This window comes from Oryzias latipes, chromosome 6 (assembly GCF_053564925.1).
Source record: "Oryzias latipes strain Hd-rR chromosome 6, Olatipes_Hd-rR_3.1".
Lineage (NCBI taxonomy): Eukaryota > Metazoa > Chordata > Actinopteri > Beloniformes > Adrianichthyidae > Oryzias > Oryzias latipes.
In genome coordinates, this window is record NC_136242.1 from 31297367 (window position 1) to 31322633 (window position 25267).

A 25267-nucleotide genomic window follows, 5' to 3' on the forward strand; every position below is an offset into this window, starting at 1 on the left:
TGGACATGTAAAGAAGCAGAGAAATATTTATTCCGGGAAAAAGAGGCAAAGATAGTGTTTCCTGGTTCTAGGAAGTATCTTAACTAAAGGAAAGGAAACAAAAACCAAAGGAACGTTTAAAAAAAATAAAGGCAACTATAATCAACAGCTCGGAAGAGGCTGGTGGATCAGCTAAGACAAACGCACAAGAAGAAAAACTAAAATGCTGGTAATATAATTTATAGAAACGAAGACCAGGGAAAATGAAGGCATTCATTATATCAGAAACAACTTCTAAGGCCAGAAGCAGCAGAAAAAGAAAACAGCTGACATCTTCAAAAGGCATGTGTGTTAAAAAAGAACACAAGGAAAGAAAGTAGTGGGAGACTGAACATTTTCCTGCATTTTCCATAACTGTCTCAACTAAAGAAAGTTAAAGGGCCTATATATACAAAACCAACTTTTTGGAGCTTTAAAGTGTATTGTAATGTTAAGTATATAGATGGATAGATAGATAGATGGATATTTTTTACTCTGAAAGGCTTAAGAAAAGAATGATATACTTGGAAAAGAGACCAAGCCTATTAGAGAACTATCTCTATCTGGTAACATTCAGCCTCCTGCACTAACTCAGGCTGAGGTAATGTTCCTTTTCCACAAACTGGCCCTTTGTTGTGGCGGGTGGTTTCAGAGCTTGAGTGATCCCACACTATGCTGTCTGGGGTAAATACCCTGGTTGGGGTTTCCATCACAGACAGGTTTTAGATAACAAGTCAGACTAAGAAAAGCTCAAATGCCACTCATAGAAAAAATTAAAAACAAGGTCTGCTACGTTGCCTGGACTGACGTTACTTGGGTCCAGTCCTGAAGCCAGGCCAGGGCTTGAGGCTTGCAGCTGAGTAACTGGTGGCTGATCATTCTCCGATGGGACCAGTTCCAAGAATTAAAGAAGGAGGCATCCATACGTCACTACCAAATCTGAGTCCCTGATTGGTCAAAGTTAGACATGGTTTAACTTCTAACACGTGTTTACATTGACTTTTTTGGGAAGTTGTGGCTTAAATGCGTGTTGCCAATCGCGGTGTGAACATACGTTCATTTTTTCAAACCATGTGCATGTATACAGCACGTATTTATAACATTTTTTAAAAATATTTACTGCATATCAAACGAAAGTAAAATGTTCATGCATACCGTCTACAGACCTGTTTGTAAATGGTACACAATTTGTCTCCTAGGTCCAAATAAATTGATTAAATTAATGTATAACATGCAGATTCTACCACTGCTCAAAACCTGAAAACAACTTGAAATAGTGCAGAAATTGACATTTTTCATTTATGAAACGTAATTGATATTAGTAGAGTTTCAAAAACAGAAACAAAATGGAATTGGACAAAAGTATTTTGGAACTGTAGTATTAACTCACAGGTCAGAGAGCTTTCTTGTTACCACATTCAGAGATAGAAGTCTTGTTTGGCCTTGCCATCAGAAAGGCCACAGCCATGGTCACATCACTGAAGCATCAACATTTTTATGCTGGCGTTGGCTTTTATCCGGTCTGAAAACTTTTGATCATGGAGCTTTTGTTGGTTTATCAATTATTTAATTTAGTTTAATTGACCACCTTCACGCCTAGTTGTACAGAACAGACGTTTTAGTAATGTTTAGGTATGTGTGCCAGCTTGTGTTTATGTGCTGGATTCACACTCCTTCGATTGGTACCATTACTGTTGCCTGCCACATTTTTCCACTCAGCAAATAAAACCTTTTGCTTCTATACTTATAACCAATAACAAGCGTTGCACTGTAAATATTGTTGTGTTTTTCTTTTTTATTCTCTATTAGATCTCTCCCGAAATGATGTATGACACGTCATTAAAACAATTTGACCACAGATAAATAGATATTTTGGCTTGGGTTCTCTTATTTTGAAATCTACAACCGGAAACTGAAGTTGCCTTTAAGAGCGGCTGGTCCGCTGTTGTCATCCAGCTGGGTAAGTCGGCTCACTAGAAGTTGAGCAACAGCGTCTGGAGCGTGAAAGTAGCAGCATAGATTGGTGGAAGCTCCGCTGAAGTCACGGTAAGACCAAACTCAGAGGATGCAGGAGAACCTGAGGTCAGGAGCTGCGGGTTCTACTAGAGGAGGTTCTGTGGTACTTTAGTCTAGTCGTCTTGGAAATCTATTGCATGCGGTTCTGTCCCTGCGGGTTATCACGTCGCCACAGCGGATTACGGGATGAAATATTTGACCAAACCATCATTTTTTCTGGCTTTTAAGCAGGAAATGAAATAAGACGAGACACGAATTGCGGGAAAATGCTCGAGGCCGAAAGGTGTACGCTTCTTCGCCAGCCTCGCGCTGCTCCTCTTTCTGGAAGTTTTTTTCCACTCCACGGAGTCGGAGGTGACTGAAGCGGGATTCTCAACTGCGACTGATGATGGGCTTCCACGTTTCAGTCCCTTTGCACGTTTCTGCCTGCAGCAACGGGGAAGTCTGGGTAGTTTTGGGTGCATTTTTACGCTGAACCCCCTGTGACACATGAAGAGGTGTGTGATGCGTTCAGGACACCCCGCACGGAATTTTACTGACGAGTTCTTTGCTTTAGCAGCAGCTCCGACTCCACCAACCTATCACATCCATACCAGCAATCTCCCCACTATTTTTATTCGATAATATCCCACATTTTTTCAAAAATGTCAAAAACTTCAGCTATGTTTTAAATAACCAAGATCTTTAAAAAGTTGACTGATTTGAACGCAACTCAAAACCTTTCAGTTTAGGGTTTACCCATTGATCCATCAGTGGCATTTGAAGAAGATTAACAGTTCATAATTGATTGTAACATATTCTTTGCCTCATTTGCAGCAAAACAATCTTTGAGATGAACTGCGTTTAAATATTAAACAATTCCCAGATTGGCAGATTCTTTTTTTTTTTTTAATCGCATAAATCTGATTTATCTTTTTGTCTGACAAACGTCAGGGAAAGCTCAAAACCCATATTAGGTGGAGAAAGGATCAAAAGGTTAAACAGCTCAAACCCATGACAGAGGCACTTTTATTGTCACCATGACTGCCACAACACAAAGAGCTCCTTGCTCTCCCCGAACAGCACTTAAGTGTGGACAATTCTTCCGGCATTTCTTTTGCATGAATTTGTTAACCGGACCCTCTTATTTTCACAGGAGGGGGGGGGGCTGGTGAACAAAACTCCAAAAGGTGTTGATGTTTGACAACACGCTAATGGTCAAAGCGTCTGATTTTAAATGAAGTGGGGTTGATGGGCCCTACCGGTGTTTTTTTTTTTTTTCTCCAGTCGCCCCTGGAGGGGTTAGAGGTACTTTCTGCAGAGCTCATCTGTTTCACGCCCGTAGGAAATGCTTCTTCACCTCGGATGTTGCAGCTCCACCAGCTGTCTTCTCTCTAACTGCTCTCTGACCATCTAATACCCCCCCCCCCCCCCCCCCCCCCCAGCCAAGTTGAGGATAATTACCCGCCGTCGAGGACACCAAGCTACTTAGACAGACTAATGGCTTTTCTGTTTTAATCAGCCATGGGCGGTATTATCTTCAGAAGGCTTTATTTATTTGCCGTCTGTTATTTTTTTTTTTTGGTGATAAGTTACATTCCTGCATGTTTATAAAGTCCCCGTGAAGGTTGTTTGGGCGTATCTATCTATAGTTCTGTGTATCTCGTCACGTCTGTCATGCTTAAGTGTAAACACGTAAGTGATATCAAACTTTTTTTGACCCGTCTGGGTCACCACTCCCTTGTAACTTTACATTTGGTGTCTTTTTAAAGTTTTTCGATCATTTTTTAGGTGATCCAGTGTTCTGCATTAGATAGAGAATGTACACTTTTTGATTTATTATTTTGCTTGTGTGTGTGTGTGTGTGGGGGGGGGGGGGGGGGGGGGGGGCTGTAACCTTGTATGGCTTGAAGTGGGACCAATTGCCTTGGGGTTTCTTGTAACTTGAGCTGTCGCCTTTTCATTGACAGATCCATTCTGCTTTAGTTTCCTTTGTCTCTGAGGAAACTCAGATTCTGCAGAAGTCGATCCCTCTTGCACGCATGGGGCCTTTCAGAGCCCTCTGAAATGAGTCCTCGCAATCAAATCTCACATTTTATGCCGAAGTGATCGAGTCAAATCATAGTGAGTTACTGGAGGTAGTTTAAGCAAATGATTAAATTAATTATATTAATCAATTTCAATTAAAACCAGGATAAAACCTGCTGCCTGAATTGGAGGACCCTACTGGTCGTTCAGGAATAGATGATCTCAGGGCTTCAAATTTCACCAACACCCAGAATATGGAGGCATAATAACCAACCTGTCTGCTTCTGCTATCTCTCAATGATGGGAAGCAGAGAAGCTGAAGGTTTTTTATTCATTTATTTATTTTTTGTAGGCTACGGGGTCAAACAGCCTCTCAGAAACAGCCATCCACTACCAGCTGGGCAGGAGACGGACCATTAATGAGCCCAAGTTTAACCGAAACAAAGAAAAATGAGCAGAGGAATGTGTCATCAGGATTTTTGTTCTAAATTACAAGCTCGTTTAGGTGGTTAATCTGAACCTTTACTTCTTATTTATTCCAACTTTGGCCTCATGAAGTGCACTTATCAGGTTTTTGGCTTTGATGTAATGGGGTTTAGTTTTGTCTGTGACATCATTTCTCAGCTAAAATGATGTGAAATGAAGAAGAATGCCTTTCAGCTCGCTCTTCTCGAGTGTTTTTCATGTATCTAGTGTGTTGAAGGCAGGAATATTCCTTATCTTCTCTTGCGTCTGGTATGAAATCACTCCAAGCCAGAATGTGTGGGGGAACTGGCACCGGCTCAGTTCTCGGGTTACTTCTCCGGCCAACTGTTTTTCTCTTTAATCCCAACGTGCTGTGGTCTGTTTTTCTGTCACTCACACCTAAATGCACGGTCACACAATGGGTAAAAGACGGCACAGCACTGAAAACAACAACAACAAAACATTTACAGACATGCTTTTGTTTGACTCTCCTTTTTCTAACAAATCATTAGATACAATTCTAAGATGTTAAGAGTTTGAGGAAATCAAGCAATCACTGGCGAAGTTAACCTTTAATTACAGTGATTGTAATAGTGGTCATTTATATTTCTTTTTAGAAATGGGTTTTCAGACTAATTTTGTGCAGTTGCATAAACCTGGCAGTCAGTTTTTTTTGTGTTTATGTTCAACGTGTATCTTTCTTATCGAGTTTATTTTATCTTTTTAAATCTCAAGCTTCGGTTCACTGACGTTTCACAGAGTTCGAGATATTTTCTCAGTAAAACCCCCCATCTTCATCTCTCTTCTTCATTTCCTCAGTCAACTTCCTTAAACCAACAATGACCTGATAAAATAGATTTGACTTGTCAGACCTTATTAGTACTTGTCCAAATATTTTAAGTAGAAATACATATATTAAAGTAAACATAAAGGCAAAAAATATTATTAACACCCAAAAAATACTCCCTGATTCTGGGACATCCACCTACTGTATTTTCTGGAGCATAAGCAGCATTTATTTATTTAGTTATTGTTGCTGGGTTTGGCCAGGGTGGAACTTATACTCAGGTCTGACTTATATGTGATTTAAAAAAAATAATATTTGAAAGCGACACAGATGACAAAGAATTAAATGGATTATGTGGATTTTTTTTAACTGATATTAAGAGTTAGGTTGTTATGTTGGTCTAATCTACCACACCAAACATTTTTGCAATTCCTTCCATGTTCTGTGAAGCTGAATGCGGTTATGTTGGTGAAGCGCGCTAATATTCAGTCTATTATTGTCATCGATTCCGTTAATAGGATCTGCCTTTCAAGAGGAAATGCCCATTCTTAGTTCTGTATTTTGTCAAATACATTTCTCCAAAAACTGCAACTTATAGTCTAGTGCGACTTGCCAAAAACAGGCCACAACTGATGTTTTAGCATTCGTCCGGTGAAATGCATAAGTGTGTCTGCTTAGACGTAGAAACAGCACAACATTTTAGATTTGAAAAAGAAGATGACTAGTGAATAGTAATTGATATTCAAGTTTTTTGTTCGGTCCAAAACAAAATAACTACAACAGTTTGATAGAACACCTAAACCAGTTTGTTTCTCCTGTGTTACTTTTGACTTGAAGTTTTCTTAGTTGAGGAATATCCATGTTCTTATATATCATGGCTTATTTAGCTACACTTTTTGGTTTCACTAGAAAAAAACACTGACTTTACCAGCTGACATTACATTGGAGGAGACCAGCAAACAACCAAAGATCTGCCTTTAAAAGCCAGCAGTCAACACAGAAGAAAATTGTTTTTTTTTTAAATTAACTCTACATTTAGGAGATAGCAGAGCCGGTTACGTTGATATTAACCCAATGTGCAGTTTGTGGTACACGCACTGTATTCAGCAGCCTTAGGATGCCTCCTCTTTTGAAAAAAGCATGTTGGAGACATCCATAATGGTGGCCATTTGTAAAGATGGCAGCCAATTCTTCCAAAAATATTCAATGACTTTTTGCCCCAGTCTCAACAACATGGGCTGTTCATGCATAAAATGCCATCTTTAAACTTGATGAGAACCTAGAGAATACTATTTTATGCATATTACAATTTTGTATGAAGATTTTGAAATCTTGGATTTTCTTGCAGCTAACATTCTTTTCTTAAAGAGGGGACACTATGGGACAAATTTGGTGCTTTTACCACAAAATGCACGATTATTTTAATAACTGGCTCCACAAAGACTTGTATTCAGTAACAAAACTGAAGCAGAGTCTGGGTTTAGATGAAGCGATTGTAACACATACTCGTCTCCTCTGGTTTCCCATGGTGATAAGGATTTGGCCAGATGTTCCAAATTGATGCTTTCTTTGGTCGTTCTCAGTGTGCAACACTCAAGAGTTATCAAGAGAAAACCTGGCAACGTGTTTGTTGTGCCAAATTATGATTGAGGCTGGAATTTCTCAATAACTCCGTACAACAATTATGAGGAAATGCCGGTTAAAACGGTCAGTGAAAGTCTTCCAACTTGACCTTTGAAGTTTGGCTCTGTGAATGGGAAAACTGCTTATTAAAGGAAGCCACAGTGTTCTCTTTCATGTAGAAGGCATGAAAGAGATGCTATTGAGTGTTTGACAGGACCTTTGATATGTGAGATGCTCTATGCACTTTTTGAAAGGACCAAGCTTGGGATTTGCATCACTATGAGTGTGCGATTTAATGCATGTTCGCTGGACTAATATTTAATCTCAAATGCTTCTTTCAGGTAGTTTTTGCTAAAACACCAAAGTACGCAAAAATCTTTTATGCAAGCAAGAACGTTTTTGTTAGAAGTTTGGTATGCACATATTACTCAGTTAATCAAATAGTTTTTCCACCTTTGTTTTTCTAAAAAAATGTTGTGTTTTTTGAAGTTTTTTGGGCTTTTTGATGACTTTCATTCTTGTTTAAAAGGATGTGACCTAAATGAAAGGAAATCTTTTATTTTGATTACTCAAGTCTTTTGTTGGAAACTTCCCGCAGTGCTGATGATGGACATTTCTTTTTTTTCCCAAAAGGCCATGTGTAACCTCTTGCCTTTTAGTCAGCATTCCAAGAATCGAACACAAAGATGATGATGCTGCTGACTCCCTCCTATTGTGCAACAGTGTTTTTGTAAAGTTTTCTGGTTCTGAGGGAACGGCTAGATTTTGATTGCTGCTCTTCCACAGAAGACTTGGTGACAGATGGCAGGAAGTGTGCTAAAAATGATTTCAACAGAGCGTGTTTGGTGTTCAAGTCTGAGGAGGCAGCAAGAATGCTGCACTGCTCTGCTGGAACCATCTGGTTTTTGGTTTGGCCGGCAAAAGAGCAACACTTTAATGCAGATTCATTCACAAGATCTGTGCTGCTGGAAGATGCCATCCAGAATATTTACAGGTAAAAAGGTATTTTTGTTTTGATCATTGGGGTTCCTTGCGGGAAGTGGCTGAAGAACATCTAGGTCCGTTTGCTCCAGTCAAGGAAACCTCCATCACATGTACCCATTGTGCAAAGACTGCATGCACGTGTTGTGCACGTGATACGTACAACTGTCCATAGGACGACAGTAAAGCTTGTTTCCAGTGAGCGGTACATTCTGGTTCGGTTTGGTCTGATCCGGTTTGGAATGGTCCAGGGCAATTCAGGTGATGCACCTACAACCAACGGGGGTCCAAAAAGTGGTACGATTTGGTCCGGCTCAATGCAACTATTTTATAATGGAATGCTTAAAATAGTGGACTGGAGGGGACCATAACGCACTGCTCAGTGGAAACGAGGCATAGGATGCCCACACAATCTACACACTGTCTAATTTCCTCATTTCAAACAGTCTGGCTTCTTGCAAAGATTGCGTACTTATCACGTGAACGGCACTAACAGGCTCCTAGCACAGTCCGAAGTATTAAGTGGGGCTAAAAAAGGAAAAATATATATCACATGCCTCTGCCTCACCTACTTCACCCTTAGGTGTTGCATAAGTGTTTACTACGACCTGTCACCAAAACGAAATGAAATGAAAATCATGTGCATAAATATTTTCCCTCTACGGACTCGCCAAGCGTTGTACGACCTGGTGTGGGCCACCTGTGTGCCCTGTACAGGTATGCCCATTTTTTGCCTGCATAAAGCTTGTATCCACCCTTAAGGGCAGTTGTGACCAAGGATAGACGCAGGACATCAACTGTAACTTTTTGTTTGGTGTTTGGATTCTTGTAATGCCTTTAACATTAAAATTCTTCAGTAAAGATGGAATTTAAAACACATCTGTATCACCTGTGAACATTTCACAGCTAAATTTGTTACCAATTATAAAAGAAACACTTCAACCACCCTTATGTGAGAACTGAAACCTGAACAAATATTGATCTTGGTTTTCATTTGATATTTTATTAGTCCCTGTTCATGTTTATGCTCGAACACACCTGACTTAAATGAGGCGTCGTGTTCTTAATGCTGAGATCAGATAGAAGAAGAGTGCAGGGAAACATGAAAAACTCGCAGAACCAGAACAATGGAAGGAGCAGCTCTGGCTGTCAGGGTTAGCATCCTGGTTTATGTTTTAGCTTTAATGTCAGGTTTTGTTCCTTGTCTAGTTGCACCTTGTTTCATGATTTAACTTGCAGCTCGATCCTGTCCTGGTAATTTGGTCTCTGTGTATTTAGATTCCTGTTTCTTTTACTAAATAATTTTCTGTCTCTGACATATTTGAACGTTACTGGGCTATTGTTCTCTTACTTCTCTGTAAGGTGACATCCTCCTGCGCAGCCGGATGTTATTTAATGTCATGTGTTCAGGTAGCAAATATTTGTTGAGATGTCGCCGACAGAAGAAAACAGTTCTGGTTCTTGGACTGCTTGATCTTTAACACAAAGGCTGTGTTTGTGATATAAAATGAGTTTAACAGCACATGATTGTAGAAAGCTACACTCTTTCACATGTAGACACAGGACTCAGGTATATTTCTGATTGCATTTTGATTTGATTTGAAATGGTTCATTTTAAGCAATCAAATAAGAATAATACACAAAAACAATAAGTTCATCAGTTATACATTCATACAATGACGAATCAAACTTAGGATAATTAGACATTAATAAATACTGCTTGAAAGGGAGTGGAAGGAAGAGAGTTTATATAATCCCTGCCCTGTTCTACTGTAACCATTTTATTACATGATTTATCATTATCTGGTTCATAACTTTTATCAGACAGAATTAAGAATCTTGAAATATCAATAAAGCACACGGCAAAGATGAAGTACTTAAATTATTATGTAAAAAAATTTTTAGAAATCAACATGGCAAATGCAGATCATTTATCCAAAATATATGCAGATTATGTTACTTATAAAAGTCATTTATATGATTGATAAAAATAATACTATATCAGTAAAATAGACATAACACTGTTTCAGAGATTTTCATAGCAAAATTTGATCAAGTATCAAAAGTTAAACTATGTGCAAATTATGTTTCATTAGGAAAAATCATGAATCAATTCTTACATTTTTGGAGCAAGTGAAGTAGTATCATTAGAAATCAATCAATTTAACCATTTTCAATAACTAATTAAGCATTTATTTTTATTTACCTGAAAGCTAATGATTTTTTTAATTGTTAATCCTTATTTAATTTATTTCAATACTTATTCTTGTTCTATTTAAATTTTATTCAGTTCCTTACAAGTATTTTCAGCAGGAATAAGTTGATCTCTGTGAAGACGAGATTCTTTCAAGAATCATTTAAACTTGTGTTTGCTCAGAGTTCAGAGCGATATAGCCTTAAGGCCGTGTCACACAGCCTATACATACATTTTGGGCATATTGTACGGATAATAATTGTTCATACGTGAATTCATGTGGAAAAGTTGTGGTCTTTGCGTGAAATGTTCACTGATATATACCGAATAAACCACGTTAACACCACTGAAGGAGTGTGAATAAAACATGCAAAGAACACGTAAGCCAAAGTAGAACATGAACCGTGCGTGATTATTGTGCAGTTCATATGCAATTCATTAGTGATTTGTGCGTCAATTACGTAATTTTAACGTGATATGTGCGGCGTATGCGTATGCGATATAAAGTTGTACATTGGTGGTACATGCATGTAAAGTCTGAGACATACGTGGAATGGTCGTAGAAAGCCACACATTTGCGAATGCATCTCACACAATTGTGTAAGTTTTACGCAATAATTGCATATAAACTACGCAAAATATCTACGTAAAAAAAACAGCTCAAAACTTGACTCAGGTTAGATTTGCATTAAGTCTAGTTGATCTTTTTATTCATGTTAATATATTTATAACCTACTCCTTTTTATAACTTGAAGTTTATGTTCCATTTGTCAATTTTTAATTGTTGTGAGTTTGTACTTTGCTCTACTTGGGGCATTTAAAAGACTGTTATATATTGTTACATGAAAAGTTATAAGTCAAGTTGGTTGATTGAAGGTTCATTTGTTGTTAGAGAAACATAATGAGTGCTCAATCTCCCCCATTTATTCCTGCCTGGTATGCAGAATGCTGCTGACATTTAGGATCCATTGGTTCCCTGCTTTAGTGGCCCTTAAAGTCTATTTTTGCTGCAGTGTTTTGCTTTGCATGGTTTATCATAGCAGAGTGCGGCTGTGTGTTATTGCATATTATGGACATGTTGGCAGGAGAAAATGGCTTTGTGGACGAGGCTACCATGAAATTAGCGGCATTGGACTTTACGTGACAGAAACTGACAGATATATCTCAAAAGGCATGCAAAAGCCTCGACGTTATGCAAAGTTTTACTGTAGTTGTTGGCTCTGGAAGTAACGGCCCTTTCTGTAGACGGAACTGTCTGGTATGTGAGGAACTTTAAGTTTTAGATGTCCTCTGTTTCGCTGTGCATCCCATGTTTCTTCTTCTGTATTCTTCACCTGGAGTCAAATACAATGGAGGTTTTTAAAAGGATACTTGGTTAAATATTAACAATCTGAGAATTTCTATCAGAAATTTCAAAAGTAGTTAAAATTTTTCTTATTGCTTGAATTTCAAATCTATTTTTATTTATTGCTTCAGAAAAAACATTTTCAAATCTATATTTAGTTTAAATTTAGTTTTGATTGTTTGAAACAAACCACTTTCAAATTCAAATGTAGTTTAGTTGCTTGAAAAAACCTCTCAATCCAAATGTAGTACTTAATGTTTTGCTTGAAATAAACCATCTTCCACATTTAATTTATTTTTGTTTGGATTGCTTAAACCAGGGGTCGGCAACCTGTACCTGTCAAAGAGGCATTTTGATCAGTTTCCCACTGAGATGAAGGCACAGGGAGCCGCAACAGTAGGGGTGTTGGAAAAATGTTTTTCCCGATATATTGCGAAAGTTCATTTGGCTATACTTGGATTGATTCAAAATGTTGTCAGGATATTTATGTAATTATTTATTTTAATTATTTTCATTCTTTATGAGCGTGATGTTTCCTTTGATCTTTTGTCCATTTTCCACAACCTTGAATAGACTTTTCTGTCTGTCCAAACAAATTTACTTTGATGCAGACTCCTTTCTATTTTTTTTCTTTAAATCCAGTAAACCCAATAAATTACATTAATTTTATGAATGACAACTATTTTATTTTTTTTAACTTGTCCTGTCCAACAGCTAGGCAGGCAGATGAGAGCTGAGGGCCTCTTGTGTTGGACATATTTTACTTTAACAAGAGGGGTTATTAATCTTCAGACAAACCAGAGGTATGTCTGAATAAACCCCTTTTGTAATTGAGGCCAAACTTTATTAATTCCAATCAGGTTTGAAAATCTTTAGTGTTGGACCGGACGGAAAAGGAAAGAAGGGAAGAAGGGAGAGGGATGTTAGAGAGAGAGGGGGGGGGGGGGGGTAAGAGGGTGATAATAGGAGGGGGGGGATAAGACCATGAAGCAGCACAAAGCAACAAGTTTACTGGTTGTTTATCATTACGGTAAGGTTCAAATGTAGTACAAAATGACAACTATTTTTTATTAGGAAGCAGCTGTTAGTTTTTTTGCGGGATCTGGAATCATAAGCGGTGAGTCTAAGCCCCGCCCCCGCCTCACTACCTGTTCGTTGTTTTCCCCCGCGTGCACGCTGGAGGGGGGCTCCAGCGTGTTCTACACAGAGCGACATAAGGTCATCGTAGCAGCAAGGTGATAGGATAGTAGGGGCGCCCTAACACAAATTTAATTAATTTTACAGGGAAATTGGTGGTTTTAGTCTAGGGGAAGAAAAGGCTTTTTTTGGGGGCGTTCATGTGTCCCCTACGAGATCCCCACTGACTGTCTTTTCAGAAAGACTTTCCATCCCATAACAGACTCTGGTTGGCGTTCACAGCAGCAGACACGCCCCATCCGCGCGGTCACGCTGCACTCTCAATCTTAGAACATGATACTTATTTTACAAAAACACAGAGAGCCACAACACAGGCTCCGGAGCCGCCGGTTGTCGACACGTGGCTTAAACAAACCATTTTCGAATCTAAATGTAGTTTTTTTGTTTTGATTGTTTAAAAAAAAAGTTTCTTAATCCAAATATAGTTGTATTTAATGTTTTGATTGCTTGAAATAAACCCTTTTCCAGTCCAAATGTATATTTGCAAATAGGTTTGGTTATTGCCAATTGAGATGATTTAGGTTTGATTGACTTGTGATGAACGTTGAAGCAGATCTTCCTATCAGCTTTTGGGCCAAAGCAGAAAGGAGGAAGTACCTTTGGTTATGGCAGGAAACGGCTGAGATTGTGAGCTCAAGTCCCATTCCCAAGTGGGATTTTCAGGATTCTCTTACTTCTGGGCAAACCGCTCCTGTTGCAGAGGGGAAGTGCTGCCAGCGGCCTTTCTCAGCACTCTGTTTTATTGATCGTCTAATATCCAGAAATACAGATTCCTTACAGCCACTTGTAGTCTAATGACATTACTCAACATCCCGACCCACCCTCCTGCTACAACCGGCCCTCCCCACCCTTAGATCTCCCTGCTCTTCTTCTCCGTCTCTCTCGGTTATCAAATTAAAAGCCTGTTTCTGTAAGGGTGGTCTTGGCCTGCAGGCGTTGATAATGGACAAAGCAGCCAGTCAGGCAATCGAGTGAGTGTACATTAAAGCCATTGCTGGTGTTTGTGTGCATGCTTATGTCTCATCAAATGAGCGTTTGCTGGCTGAGTTGGTGAACCAGGAATAATGGGTTAAATCGTTCTACCGACGAGTTGTCATGTGGGGGTATGAGCTGGAAGACTGGAGGTAACGAGAGAGCTTTGGAGAGCAGCCCGGGCCCTGATAGGCAGCTGAAGATGATACTGGCTCAGACATTATACTGGACTTTTAGGGAGCGGTCATTAGAAGTACAAGAGAAGGAGACACTGAGGGAGTAGTTGTTATTTGGATGGTTTTTGCTTCTTAACTGCTTATTGTGCAAACATCACAAGGTGTCAACCCAGTGATAGTTTTTAGGTTTCATTATGAAGAAAGACCTCATGAAAAGACTCAGACTTGGAGTTTTTTCTTTTACGTTTTTCACCTTGTAGTGTTTTAAGTTAAAACGAAGGAGACAAAAGTAAAGGGATAGATGCTAAGAAAGTTGACCAAGATCACAAACAAGAAGCAAATAAACAGGAAAAGAGACATTTCTTTCTATGAAGCCAAGCCTGTTCAGTGGGATGTTACTTGTAAAAAAAAAAAAGTAATGTTAATGCGTATATTTTTGTTTCACTTTAGTTTATTGCATGTTTCTCTGGCACAAAACCACAAGTAATGCCATATAATTTCTTTGTAATCATACCCTGGCTAAGTTTTTTTTTCTATCTAGAACTTTTTTTCAATGCAGACGTGCGTTGGTTGTGTTAACATCTGCCATTACAATAATTTAGCATGTCACAGTAGCCCACTTCAAAACAGTTTTTTTCAAGGCGTATGTTGTCCGTCTACGCTGCTTTTGCTTGTAGACTCTCTGTATTCTTTGTTATGGTTCTTGTGCGGGTGATAAAATTGGTTTGTGGTTGGGACCGGGAGCCGGCAGAAAAGTTCTATTACAATTAATTTATAGCCAACATGTTTTTTAAAAATATCTTAAGTCTTAATATGTTTGAAGTTTGTTCAATATTTTTGGAGTGAAAGATTAAACATCACAATTAACCATAAAGTTTACCTCCAATAACTTTATTTTACAGTGAGTGTCCCAACCATGGAAGCAGGATTTGAACAGTGGCGCTTTGCCCCTCACACTTGGCAGTCATTACCTTGGTAATCGCTTAATCCTACAGAAGAGCAGCATTAACAAGTTTGCCCAGCAGTGGGACCCCTGAGCAGGACCATGTAGAAAAACACATCTCCCTCCATTGCTCAGAGGTTCTACAATAACTGACAGGTTTCCCTGTTTGGTTGAAGCAGCAGGCGACAGAGTTCATGAAGGGAATATTAGGGAGAAGTCATCCTGCAGCTGGAATTGCCTTTGAAATGTTTGGCTGGTCATATGATTTGTTGAGAAGGGCAGGGTTGGGGTCAGAGGGACGGATGTGGGTTTGACATTATGGGCCAGCGGGGGTGGGTACCACTCGGTCCAGGCTATCTTTGAAGTGAACAGACAAAACATACAAATCAAATACTTAACCTTGTATTTGAACTGAGTCAGAGAGGCTCCGTCTTATATTATCTAGTTATCAGGACCAGAGGGAAAAGGTATGTTTATAAAAATAGTGCTGCCGGTGGTCTGTTTGCACAGCCGTCAGCATGACAGGGCAGAGGATGATTTAGAACATGTGGCACAGATGGATATTTGAGAAAGTGGCAAAAAGAAAAGGAGGGGGAGAGACTGAATGGGTGGTGGTGGTGGTGGTGGGCTCCACAATGTTAAATGTCTTTAAAGTCTAACACGTCTAACTGCTGGACCAGAAGGAGACGATTCCCTGTCACGACTTTGCAGGGTTGCTTGAAGCCGAAGCCGTTGACCTAACATTTTCCGGGCTAGATCAATATGCATTAGGGCTCCACGAAATGAGGAAAACTCACGATTTATGGTGTTAGTTATCAATATTGCAATGACTATTGAACTTGCGATACATTAACAAATAGCAAAACAACCCAAAAAATTATTTCCATTTGACTGCAACAGTTTAATCTAAATAAGAGTCAATATAACTTTAATTATGCTTCAAATGACCCTTGTCTAACATCAAGGGCTCCATCCCAATTGGTCAACAACAAGAAAGGGTCCATCTGATTGGTTAAATGCATAAAGGGATTTATCTGCCATAAGATTGTTTTACCACATTTAAGCTAACCATTTATCGCAATTTTCGCCGTCTTTTGCGATTTGCGTATTGCACAACTTGATATTGTGATACGGACAAATTTGCGATTTATTGTGCGGGCCTATGATGCATCATACAAAACCAAAAAAAATATGATCCAATGTCTGAATTTATTTGATAGTTGATGTTTGCAGAAAGCTTGTGCTTTTCTGCTTGTTTCTGTCCGGTTGCATCATGTTTAAGAGTCTTGTGAAGGAAAACAATAAAAAGGATGAACTGCAAAGGGCCGATCACAGAGGAGGGTGTGACTTCACAAACCTCATTAGGTGAGACTAATGGACGGTTTACCTCTTGCTGAGCGACTTTGTAAATGGAATCAGTGTCAGGAACTGGTGGTGTGGGACCCAAAATGCAGGAGGCCAGGAATAGTGGCAGAAAGTGACTGCAGGTAGGGTTCTTCTCAGGACACTCCCCAATGAATGCTCCATGAATGTAGCGTATATTTGAAACCTCACTTTGTAGCATTACTTTTCCTGACACGACAAAGTTCACAAAGCCTCTTTTATATTTCAATGCCACTCAGAGTCATTAGGACTCAATCTTCTTTGAGGGGAGGCAAGAGTTTGTGAATAGGACTTAAACAAAAGGAGAGGTTGGAGACCTTACAAAAGTAACCACTCTCCATCTCCCCATGGCCACATACCCTCAAGCTTTTGTGCTAAAACGCCACGGTAAGCAGGGAAGTTCGTGAGACTGCTTGCATTTGTCTCCAAACCAACCGGGAGGTGAAGGACATAAGCAGAATATAGTTGATCACGAGTGCATGTGTTTATGCACACATCACTAAAGTAGTGTTTGTATAATTTAGTTTGGATTAATAGGTTGATGATTTTTCTTTGGAACAGTTGCTTTTTCAGCTCATTCACCTTCCTCCTGACCCCTGCTTGGACAAAAGTCACTTTTTGGGGGCAAAACATTCAAATTCAAATTCTTTTTTTTTTTTTTTTGACCGCATGGAGACTCTTGTGATCTCTCTGAGAAAGTTTAACAGAAAGTCAGCTGGGGCTGCAATTGAAGGCATTGAGTTGGATTTCAAAGCCTAATAAAGGCATAACCAGTTGTAGGTAGAAATGTCAAAAGCTCCTATAATAGAGCAGGTCAGACATAATGCTGACCTCTGGGGTTGGGAAGAAAGGCGGTGGAGAGTATGAAGATGTGCAGGCAGGGGGTTGTAGCGGCCAGACATGCAGAAGGGGAAAAAGGCCGGTCCCCTGATGGGTGTCTTTCAGTGTGTCCAGGCTGGGAGGGAATCGGATCTGACGGATGGGAAATGTTCCCTCCTCCCTGTGACCTTGGCCTTGGATTGGTCCAGACTGCTGACACTGCCGCATTGTTTTTCAAATTCTCAGAAGCAAGCTTTCAAAGTCAAGAAACTTTCAGCGGTCGTGGTAAAAACGCACAAAATTGCTCCCTTTCAAAGTACAAATGTATTCCCATCCAGGCTCCACAATCAGCCGCAAAGCCTTTCTGGCTTCACAACAGTTCAACTGTTCTCCATCGGTACCTTTCACTTAAGTAAAAGCTTAAGATCTTTCTCACCACGCTTAAACTTATTCTGATGTTTGTGATTTTGAAAAAAATGAAAGAATAAAACAGACTAATAGTTCAAGCTCCAACCTAATGCTACGTTCACACTGGTCTTGGAAACATGCATTCAAGTGACCACTTGGTGAAAAGTCTGTTAAAAAGTGTGTAAATGTCCGTTTTTGGCCTTTGCGTACAGATCTCTCGCGTTCACGCGTCACTACACATCACCTGCATTTTGGACAATCAGGGACTAGTGACGTGTGGACCGTGTCCTTTTCAAAACACGGAAGTGCCAACCATCGTAAACGCCATCAAATCCTCAGCAACCATCAATGAGTCAGAGTATTTGATCATGTGTTTTGTTTTATCGTGGTACTTTAAATCCTCACCCTCTCCAGTGTAGTGGGTACGTCTCTGTGGTTAGTCAGTTTGTTCCACACGGCATCTATTCCTGTGCCTGGAGACGACAGATGGACGAATTTTTTTTTTATGAAGACTGCTGCTTCGTCCTGCTTGAAAAACAAGTCCCGGGAAGATGGTAATGCCAATTGTTCACTTGTTGCTTTTAAAATACTTTTAGAACCGGCTGCATTAACAAGGCCTTCAGCTTTTATTAACCAGCTGTTTTTTGTTTTTCTTTGGAACAAAAAGTGTTTATCCCATTATCAGAATTGTCTTTTGTTCATTGAACGATTCATTTGTTTCTCTCTCAAACGAAAAAACTGGAAATCGAATTCAGTCTATCATTCAGTCGTGTAGCTGAACTGGTTTAAAAACCTTTGTTATTTAACGTTTAGAAGGCCTGAAATGAAGAACTTCAGGTACCTTCAATGAAAAGAATGACGGCGTTTAGGTGTGGTGGACGTATGTCTCAGAAAGTGTGGACGATAGAACAAAAGCCATTTGTTGCAGTTAAGTCCAGCTCTCTGTTACGACACACAAAGGTATTCCAGCTCATATTTAGAGGCTCTGTCATAAGAAGGCTTTATTGAGGTCCTCATTTTGTGTATAAAGTGACCCATTTTCCCAATTTCAGGGACTTAATCTACCCGTCTGCTCTGGGCTGCTGACGTACAACCAGCTGGGTCATGATCCACAAAAAGATTTCTGGATGGAAAACTGAGTCATGCCATGTCATCATGTCAGAAAAAACGTTCATTATTAATCGTATTTTCTTTACAACTGTGCCAAAACAACTTCCTATAGTTTCATTTTGTGGTTCGATCTTCAGTTTACCTTGAGGTCTAGTATTGCATTTATGCAGATTAAGATTTGTATTTTAAATGATCAAAGAATTTAATGTCTGAAAACAAACATTTTCATTAAGCCATATTTAGACGGTTTGGATGTGGAAGTTTGGACCATTCTAGCATGAAAACACCGTTTTGCAATAACAAGGACAAGCGAGTATTTTGTATTGTCTGGTGCTCTGTGAAATTTATTTCCAGTTATGAAAAAGCGATTTTCATTAACTGGTAGTGGAAGAACACAGACTATTCAGGATGCATTTGCAGCAAAAGCAGTTTGGTGCATATTTACATCAATCTAGGGGTTTTATGTTCAGCGACTAACTGCATTTGCTGAAGAAAACAGTCGTTCCAGGCTGTAATTTTCAAGAGTATAAACTTTAATCCAATCCTCATGAGGAATCTAGCAGATTAATAAATGTAATGGGTCCTCTTGCAAACTAAAGTAAACATGTTTGTGTTTTAACTTGAAATATTGTAATAAAAATACAATCAAATAAATCAGTGTATAAATGGAGTCCTATCATTTCTTCAGAGAGAAAAGATTGTGGCCAGTGATGTGCTTTACGCTTTGGTCAAAATGCCACAGCTCAGCGACTTACATTCTTCACGTTTTTCAGAAAATTTGGCAGGTAGTTTTAAGCAAAATTTAAAATTCATCTGTGACTAGACGATGGCCGTTAGGGCACATTTAGAGGTCGCGCGGTGGCAGGAAGGCAGCAGCGGGATAATTGACTGATAGGAGGGTCTCCAAGGTCCCCAACATCATCTGATGATTAGCCTGTTAACACAACATAGAACATAAAAACAGAAAAGGGCTCCATCTGATTGGTCAAATGTATAAAGAATTTATTTAACTCGTTAAATACTTCAAGCTTACATAAGATTGTTTTAGCACTATTAACTGCCATTTTTGCAGTCTTTTGCGTTGTGTATTGCACAGCTTGATATTGCGATAAATTTGCGATTTATTTTGTAGGTCTAATTTAAAGTAGATGTGTCTCATATTTACTTTAGTTATTGGACTTCCATGTGTTGGGATAATTGGAGTTTTTTCTGCTACGTTTAAGCAGCAGATTAAAGACTTAAATCTGGAAAATTCTATCGTTTCCATGCTTTGAAAGTTAATTTTGTTTGGATTAAAAAATGTTTGAAGAAAACCAGTAGTGATAATCTTTTTGCACTTGATGTTCCCTGATGTTCGATAGCCTCTGAATGAACGGTCCTTCTCCTAGCCGTAGTTCTGGACTGACTTTAAATGTATTCCTGCAGTTTTCCCACTTCCTCTGGTATTTATTCCATGTTCTTTTTTTTCCCTCCACTCTGCAGGTCCAGGATGCTGAGAAGAGAATGAATTCTTCAGGCCATCCGAGACATCCACGTGTCTGTGCTGCTGTCCTGCCACGACAGTCGTTCTGCCTCGCCGGGACATAATCTGTCACCCCGCCCACCTTCTTTCACCTCTAATAGTGGACATCCAACAAGAGAGAAAGGTGAACAGACCCCCGTAAATATGCCTGGATGGAGGTCTCAGTGGCATCTTGTCCTCCTGAACTCCCTCACATGTGGCCTGGAGATCTGTGTGGCAGCTGGGATTACATACGTGCCCCCCCTCCTGCTGGAGGCTGGGGTGGAGGAACGTTACATGACCATGGTGTTAGGTAAGGCTTGGTGAACTCTGACAGATTTAACAGGAGTTTTCGGACAGTTTCATTTCAGGATAAATCTTTCTCACAGGTCCAATTTTGACCAACTTGTGGTAAAATTCTGTTTTCTGTTTCAGTAAATATGCTACATTAGAAAGATATATTAGAAAGTTTAAACACCTAATATATCTTCAGTCAAAAATACTATGTTTATCTCCAATAGCTCAAAAACTACACCGTAAGGTACACAAATCTTTGTGAGGAGGGAGCTATTTCGTGTGTATTAGTATTATTTTTGTAGTAATACATAATTAAAATAGATGACGGGTTTCATAAGGAAAACAGAAAGCAGTGACCGTCGCACTTCATGCTCTGCTGTAAACTGCGTTATGGGGGGAGCATGACATTTTGCTGCCCGTAGAAAAGAATTTGCACAAACATTTTCACTTACAGGCTCCTTACGACCTTGATATTTGGTTCAGGCCACCTCTGTGATCTGTTTAATCATTTTTCCCCCCTCAGACAGCCCATATACACCTGTAAGGGCATCTGGGGCTGAGGCTTAACCTGTGATACATTTTTTTGGATTGTGGGAGTCGGTGGAACACATGTAGTGGATCCACACATGTGGAAAACATAGAAACTCTGCTGGGATGCTGCCGGGATTAACCAGCACCCCACCATGCAACCCCCGCCGTATTTGCATGACTTGTGGATTTCCACACTGTAACAAGTTGACTTGTGTTGTGAATAGTTGCACTATTCCAAATGCCATTCACATGGTGCTCACTAAAAAGCGGCTCTTTCAGACATTTCCTTGTGACTGTGCAGATGATAGAATTAGAAGGAACCCATAAAAAAAGACAAAAAAGTTCCACACACACACACACGCCAGACAAGGCTTTTAAAAACCATGCGGAGTTGGAACAACACACACTTTCACTCACACCGCATATATTTCACAGCTGCTGGGAAAATGACAGCAAAGAGAGGCTGTTGGCTTATCTGGACATGGAGGTTATTCACATTTTCTTATCTTTGTTTTGTTTAGTGGGTTTCCAAACCGTTATTTAAATGACGGCAGAGACCACAGCAGCGTTGGATATTCGGAATCAACTTTATGTCTGTGTTACTGAAACATCTGTATGTTAGCAGCTGGTTAATGTTAGATTCTGCAAAGAATCACACAGATCTCCGGGTTCTCTTGTGCCTGCATGTCTACGATGTGTTTGACAGCGGACCCTATGTCGTTCGATCGCACCAAATAGTGAGTATTGCCTTGTTGAACAGCCGAAGATGTAAAAGAAAAACATGTTTGGTTACTTCTTTGTTGGTACGAGGCTCCTTAGACATAATTCTTGTACTGCATTAAATGGTGCCACACTTTTAGGAGATACATTTGAGGGATGAGGAGGCTCATGCCGGAGCAGAACGGTCCTTGTCCATTTCAAAACCCAACTCCTGTGTGCGCCGAACGGTTCACTGCAACGCAAAACTATAGAGTGATGTGGGAGTAAACACCCATCGATGCGTCCACAGCTCATTTTATTCAAGTGCTTTCATTTATTTTTCCTTACTTGTCCCGTCCAGCTGCTGAGCAAACAGACAGGAGCTGAAGGCCTCTTGCGATTTTACTGTTACAATAGTAACAGCTTTTTCATGTGAGCGGGGTTTAATGTGAGATTTGGGGAAATGAGACAACACTTCCCTTATTGCTGAGGTCAGTCTTGTTCCTTGCTGGGTTTGTTTTTTAAATTAGATAATTTTATCAGCCAACCACAAAAACATTGCTTAGTTGAGCCTTTGTCACAGCTGCCCTTACAGGAGGATTTGGGCAGTCTGTGGCTAAAAAACAAAGGGGCAAATCTGTATGAAAGCACCTGTAGAAGCGAAAATGTTAATGCACATTTTTTCTCTACTGGCGACGGGTTGTTGTGAACACTAATGCAACAGTAAAGGTGAGGTACATAAGATGCAGACGAGTCGTATGGATTTTTCATTTTTTCAAACATCCTCACCCCCACACCAACCAAGATCCGGTGGACTTTGCAAAAAGCCCGTCCGCGCTGTTCACGTGAAAAGTGCACACTACTTTTTTGCAGCCCGACCCACACACCAGGCATTTGAAGTGAGGACGTGTTTAGCCCTTGGTGTTTACACTGGACAAGCTTCTTCTTCCATTTTCTTTTTCGACCATTTCCTCACGCATGTAGACCACCTACAGTTGGAAGAGGCTTAGTTCAAAATGTCGAAGTGCTCAGAGTTTGGCAAGTTTTAACTGGCAACGCACGTTTGATGGCCACGCGTTCTGTATGTGGAGCTCAAAAACTGTTGTAAAAACTCGAGTAGATATGCGTGAAAGTGAAAGTTTTGAACGCAGAAGCCTGAAACGCGCTTACACGTGTTTACATAGACTTCTTATTTAGACTTCTTATTGGAAGTGGCCGCTTGAACAGGGGCGGTGTAAACGTAGCTTTAGGAAGGAGGAAATTACACAATCAGGGGTTTGTGTGGCGTCCTACTGGCACTTACTTATGACCTGCACACCGCTCACAAGCGGCCAGTAATAGGCTAGTAATCGCACCTTACCAACTACTAGAGTGTGGCGTAAGGACAACGTACGAAAGCATCACCCGTACATAGGTGTATCCAACTTCCATCAGCCTTACAAATGCTCGACGATACATATACCACACGCATGACAAAGGTACGTTCCATTTTCATTACTTCCCTTGAGGTGGCCATAGAGCCTCAAGGGAACAACAAAACACACCTGCGCCCTCTTAAGATGCAGCCTCTTCTCTACAACCTTCCATGGACCCAGACAACCCAAAAATCTGCAGCACCTGCACGGGTCGACCCGTGAATAAGGCTTCAAACTGTCAGTTCTGTTGTTCAAAATTAGTCCCCTCACTTTACATGAACGAGGGCCAATCTGCTTGAGTGCAAGAGCCTCGTTAGATGGCATGTCTCTGCCATTGACTGGTCTTCTATCAGCACAGTGAGGTTAGCTGCAAGGACGTCTACTGCACGCCATTTCTGGTGCTCCATTGTTACGGAACCTGGTCTTCAACTTGAAGATGCGGAATCCTTCGGATTGGTTTTTGGGGAAGCACCAACTAGAAGTTGCTTTATTGTACAAAGCTGAACCAGAAACTAAAACCGAAAATGTTTCATCCAGCTCTGTGTGGGGAAAAAGCCTTTTGGTAAGAAATTTTTGAGTTATTGGAGAAGTTTTCAAAGTATTTGAACATTTATGCTTTTTGTTTTTATTTTTACCGTCACATTCACTCTGTGTGTTCAATCCCTAACGTGTTTATAGAACATCTTGACTGAACCATTCCTGGTGTCATCTGCATATCTGTAACTGCACCCCAGGTATCGGTCCAGTTCTCGGGCTCCTGTTCATCCCTTTGATTGGTTCGGCCAGTGACCAGTGCAACAGTTCTTATGGCAGGCGGCGACCTTTCATCTGGCTGTTATCTCTGGGAGTGCTTGTGGCCCTTTTAATCATTCCCCACGCTGACAACCTGGCAGCCTTGCTGTCCTGGAGAGGCCAAACTTTTCAGGTAACTTAGAGAAGTCTGTACGCTTGACAAAGTGACAGCTAGATTCAATCAGAAGTGGGAGTTAAACAGCTGAAATGCTTTTCATGTGTTCCAGGTTGGGTTTCTTATCCTTGGTGTGGGGCTCCTGGACTTCTGTGGTCAGGTGTGCTTCACCCCGCTGGAGGCTCTCTTGTCAGACCTGTACCGCGACGAGGAGGACTGCGGCCAAGCCTTCGCTATGTTCTCTTTCATGGTCAGCTTGGGAGGCTGCGTGGGATACCTGCTACCTGCACTGGACTGGAGCAGCGGCGTGCTCTCCGTTTACCTCGGGGGCCAGGCCGAGTGCCTCTTCTCCCTACTCATCCTCATCTTCATTTCCAGCGTGCTCATCACCATGACCGTGTCGGAGGAACCCTCTCGGGGCAACGGTGCGGTGATTTCAGGGTCTTCACTGGAATCGGGGACCGGCGCGGCAGAGGCCGGCCGCTGTAGCGTCCCTCGCTTGTGCTGTCACCTGCTCAAGCGTAAACCCAGGCTGCTCCAAGCGGGCCGTTTGCTCTGCTTTCTGAGAACTTGCTGGCTTGTGACGCCGGCCATCTTCCGGAGCTACTGCCACGTCCCCAGGGTGATGAAGCAGCTGTGTGTGGCTCAGCTCTGCAGCTGGATGGCCGTCATGTCATTCATGCTTTTCTACACAGACTTTGTGGGAGAAGGATTATATGAGGGTGTACCAAGTGCGTCACCGGGAAGTTTGTCCAGACAGAGATACGACGAAGGTCAGATATGTTTTCGCACAATATTTTCAAATATTTGTCACCAATATATATTTTATGAAGGTGTTGCTGAGTTTCATGTGGATTAGACGGTAAAGCTGACGATCTTCTCAGAAGACCATCCGAATGTTTCCCCGCGTGGTTAAAACTGCAGACATGAAGGACCGGGGTTTGATCAAAAATGATCAAACTTTATTTATAAAATCAATCTGGTTTAGTCAAATTCATTTAGTTTTTAATTTAAGAATTCTTGATTTTATGTATAAAAGTTTTTCTTTATAACCAAATAAAATTGTTTTAGAAGGACATTTAACATAAATCAATATTCAACCAGTTTATGAAGAAAATTAAAAAAAATAGATATTACGCAATTTGTGAAGTTGTGAATTGAGTATTTAGGCAGTAATACTCATGTCTATGCAGAACGCCTCCCATTATTAAGACCCATAATCATCACACCGAGCCTAATTTTAAAAATGAATCGATATTTAGCCAATTTGTAAAGTAACTTTCACAAAATTAATCAATATTCAACCAGGAAATTAAGAAAATAAATTGATTTGTGAACTTGTGGATGCAGCTTTTAGGCAGTAATACTCATGTCTAACATGATAGACATGATAAGACACACACTCATCACACCGACCTACACAGCAGTAACTAGATGTTCTTGCACTGAACCGCACACACAGTTTATGTTCAT

At 40.4% G+C, this 25267-nt stretch overlaps 2 protein-coding genes across 5 annotated transcripts in view; one reads left to right on the top strand and one right to left on the bottom strand.

The window, feature by feature from the left end:
* The window catches only part of e2f4 (E2F transcription factor 4), an 89638-nt gene that overhangs the window by 33050 nt on the left and 31321 nt on the right, over positions 1-25267 (bottom strand). The gene's annotated exons all lie outside the window — the stretch shown is intronic.
* LOC101158020 (solute carrier family 45 member 3) overlaps positions 1954-25267 on the top strand; it is a 28355-nt gene continuing 5041 nt past the window's right edge. Inside the window, exons 1-4 of one of the 4 annotated variants that reach the window (XM_011476478.4) lie at positions 1954-2064; positions 19927-20258; positions 23622-23812; positions 23907-24567. In XM_011476478.4, coding sequence (XP_011474780.1) covers positions 20111-20258; positions 23622-23812; positions 23907-24567 — 1000 coding nt within the window. In that variant the 5' untranslated portion in view covers positions 1954-2064; positions 19927-20110. Of the gene's footprint in view, positions 2532-11132; positions 11350-17775; positions 17889-19926; positions 20259-23621; positions 23813-23906; positions 24568-25267 lie in introns of those variants that run through there. The other 3 variants (XM_078949022.1, XM_020704250.3, XM_078949023.1) reach the window with 3 other exon arrangements.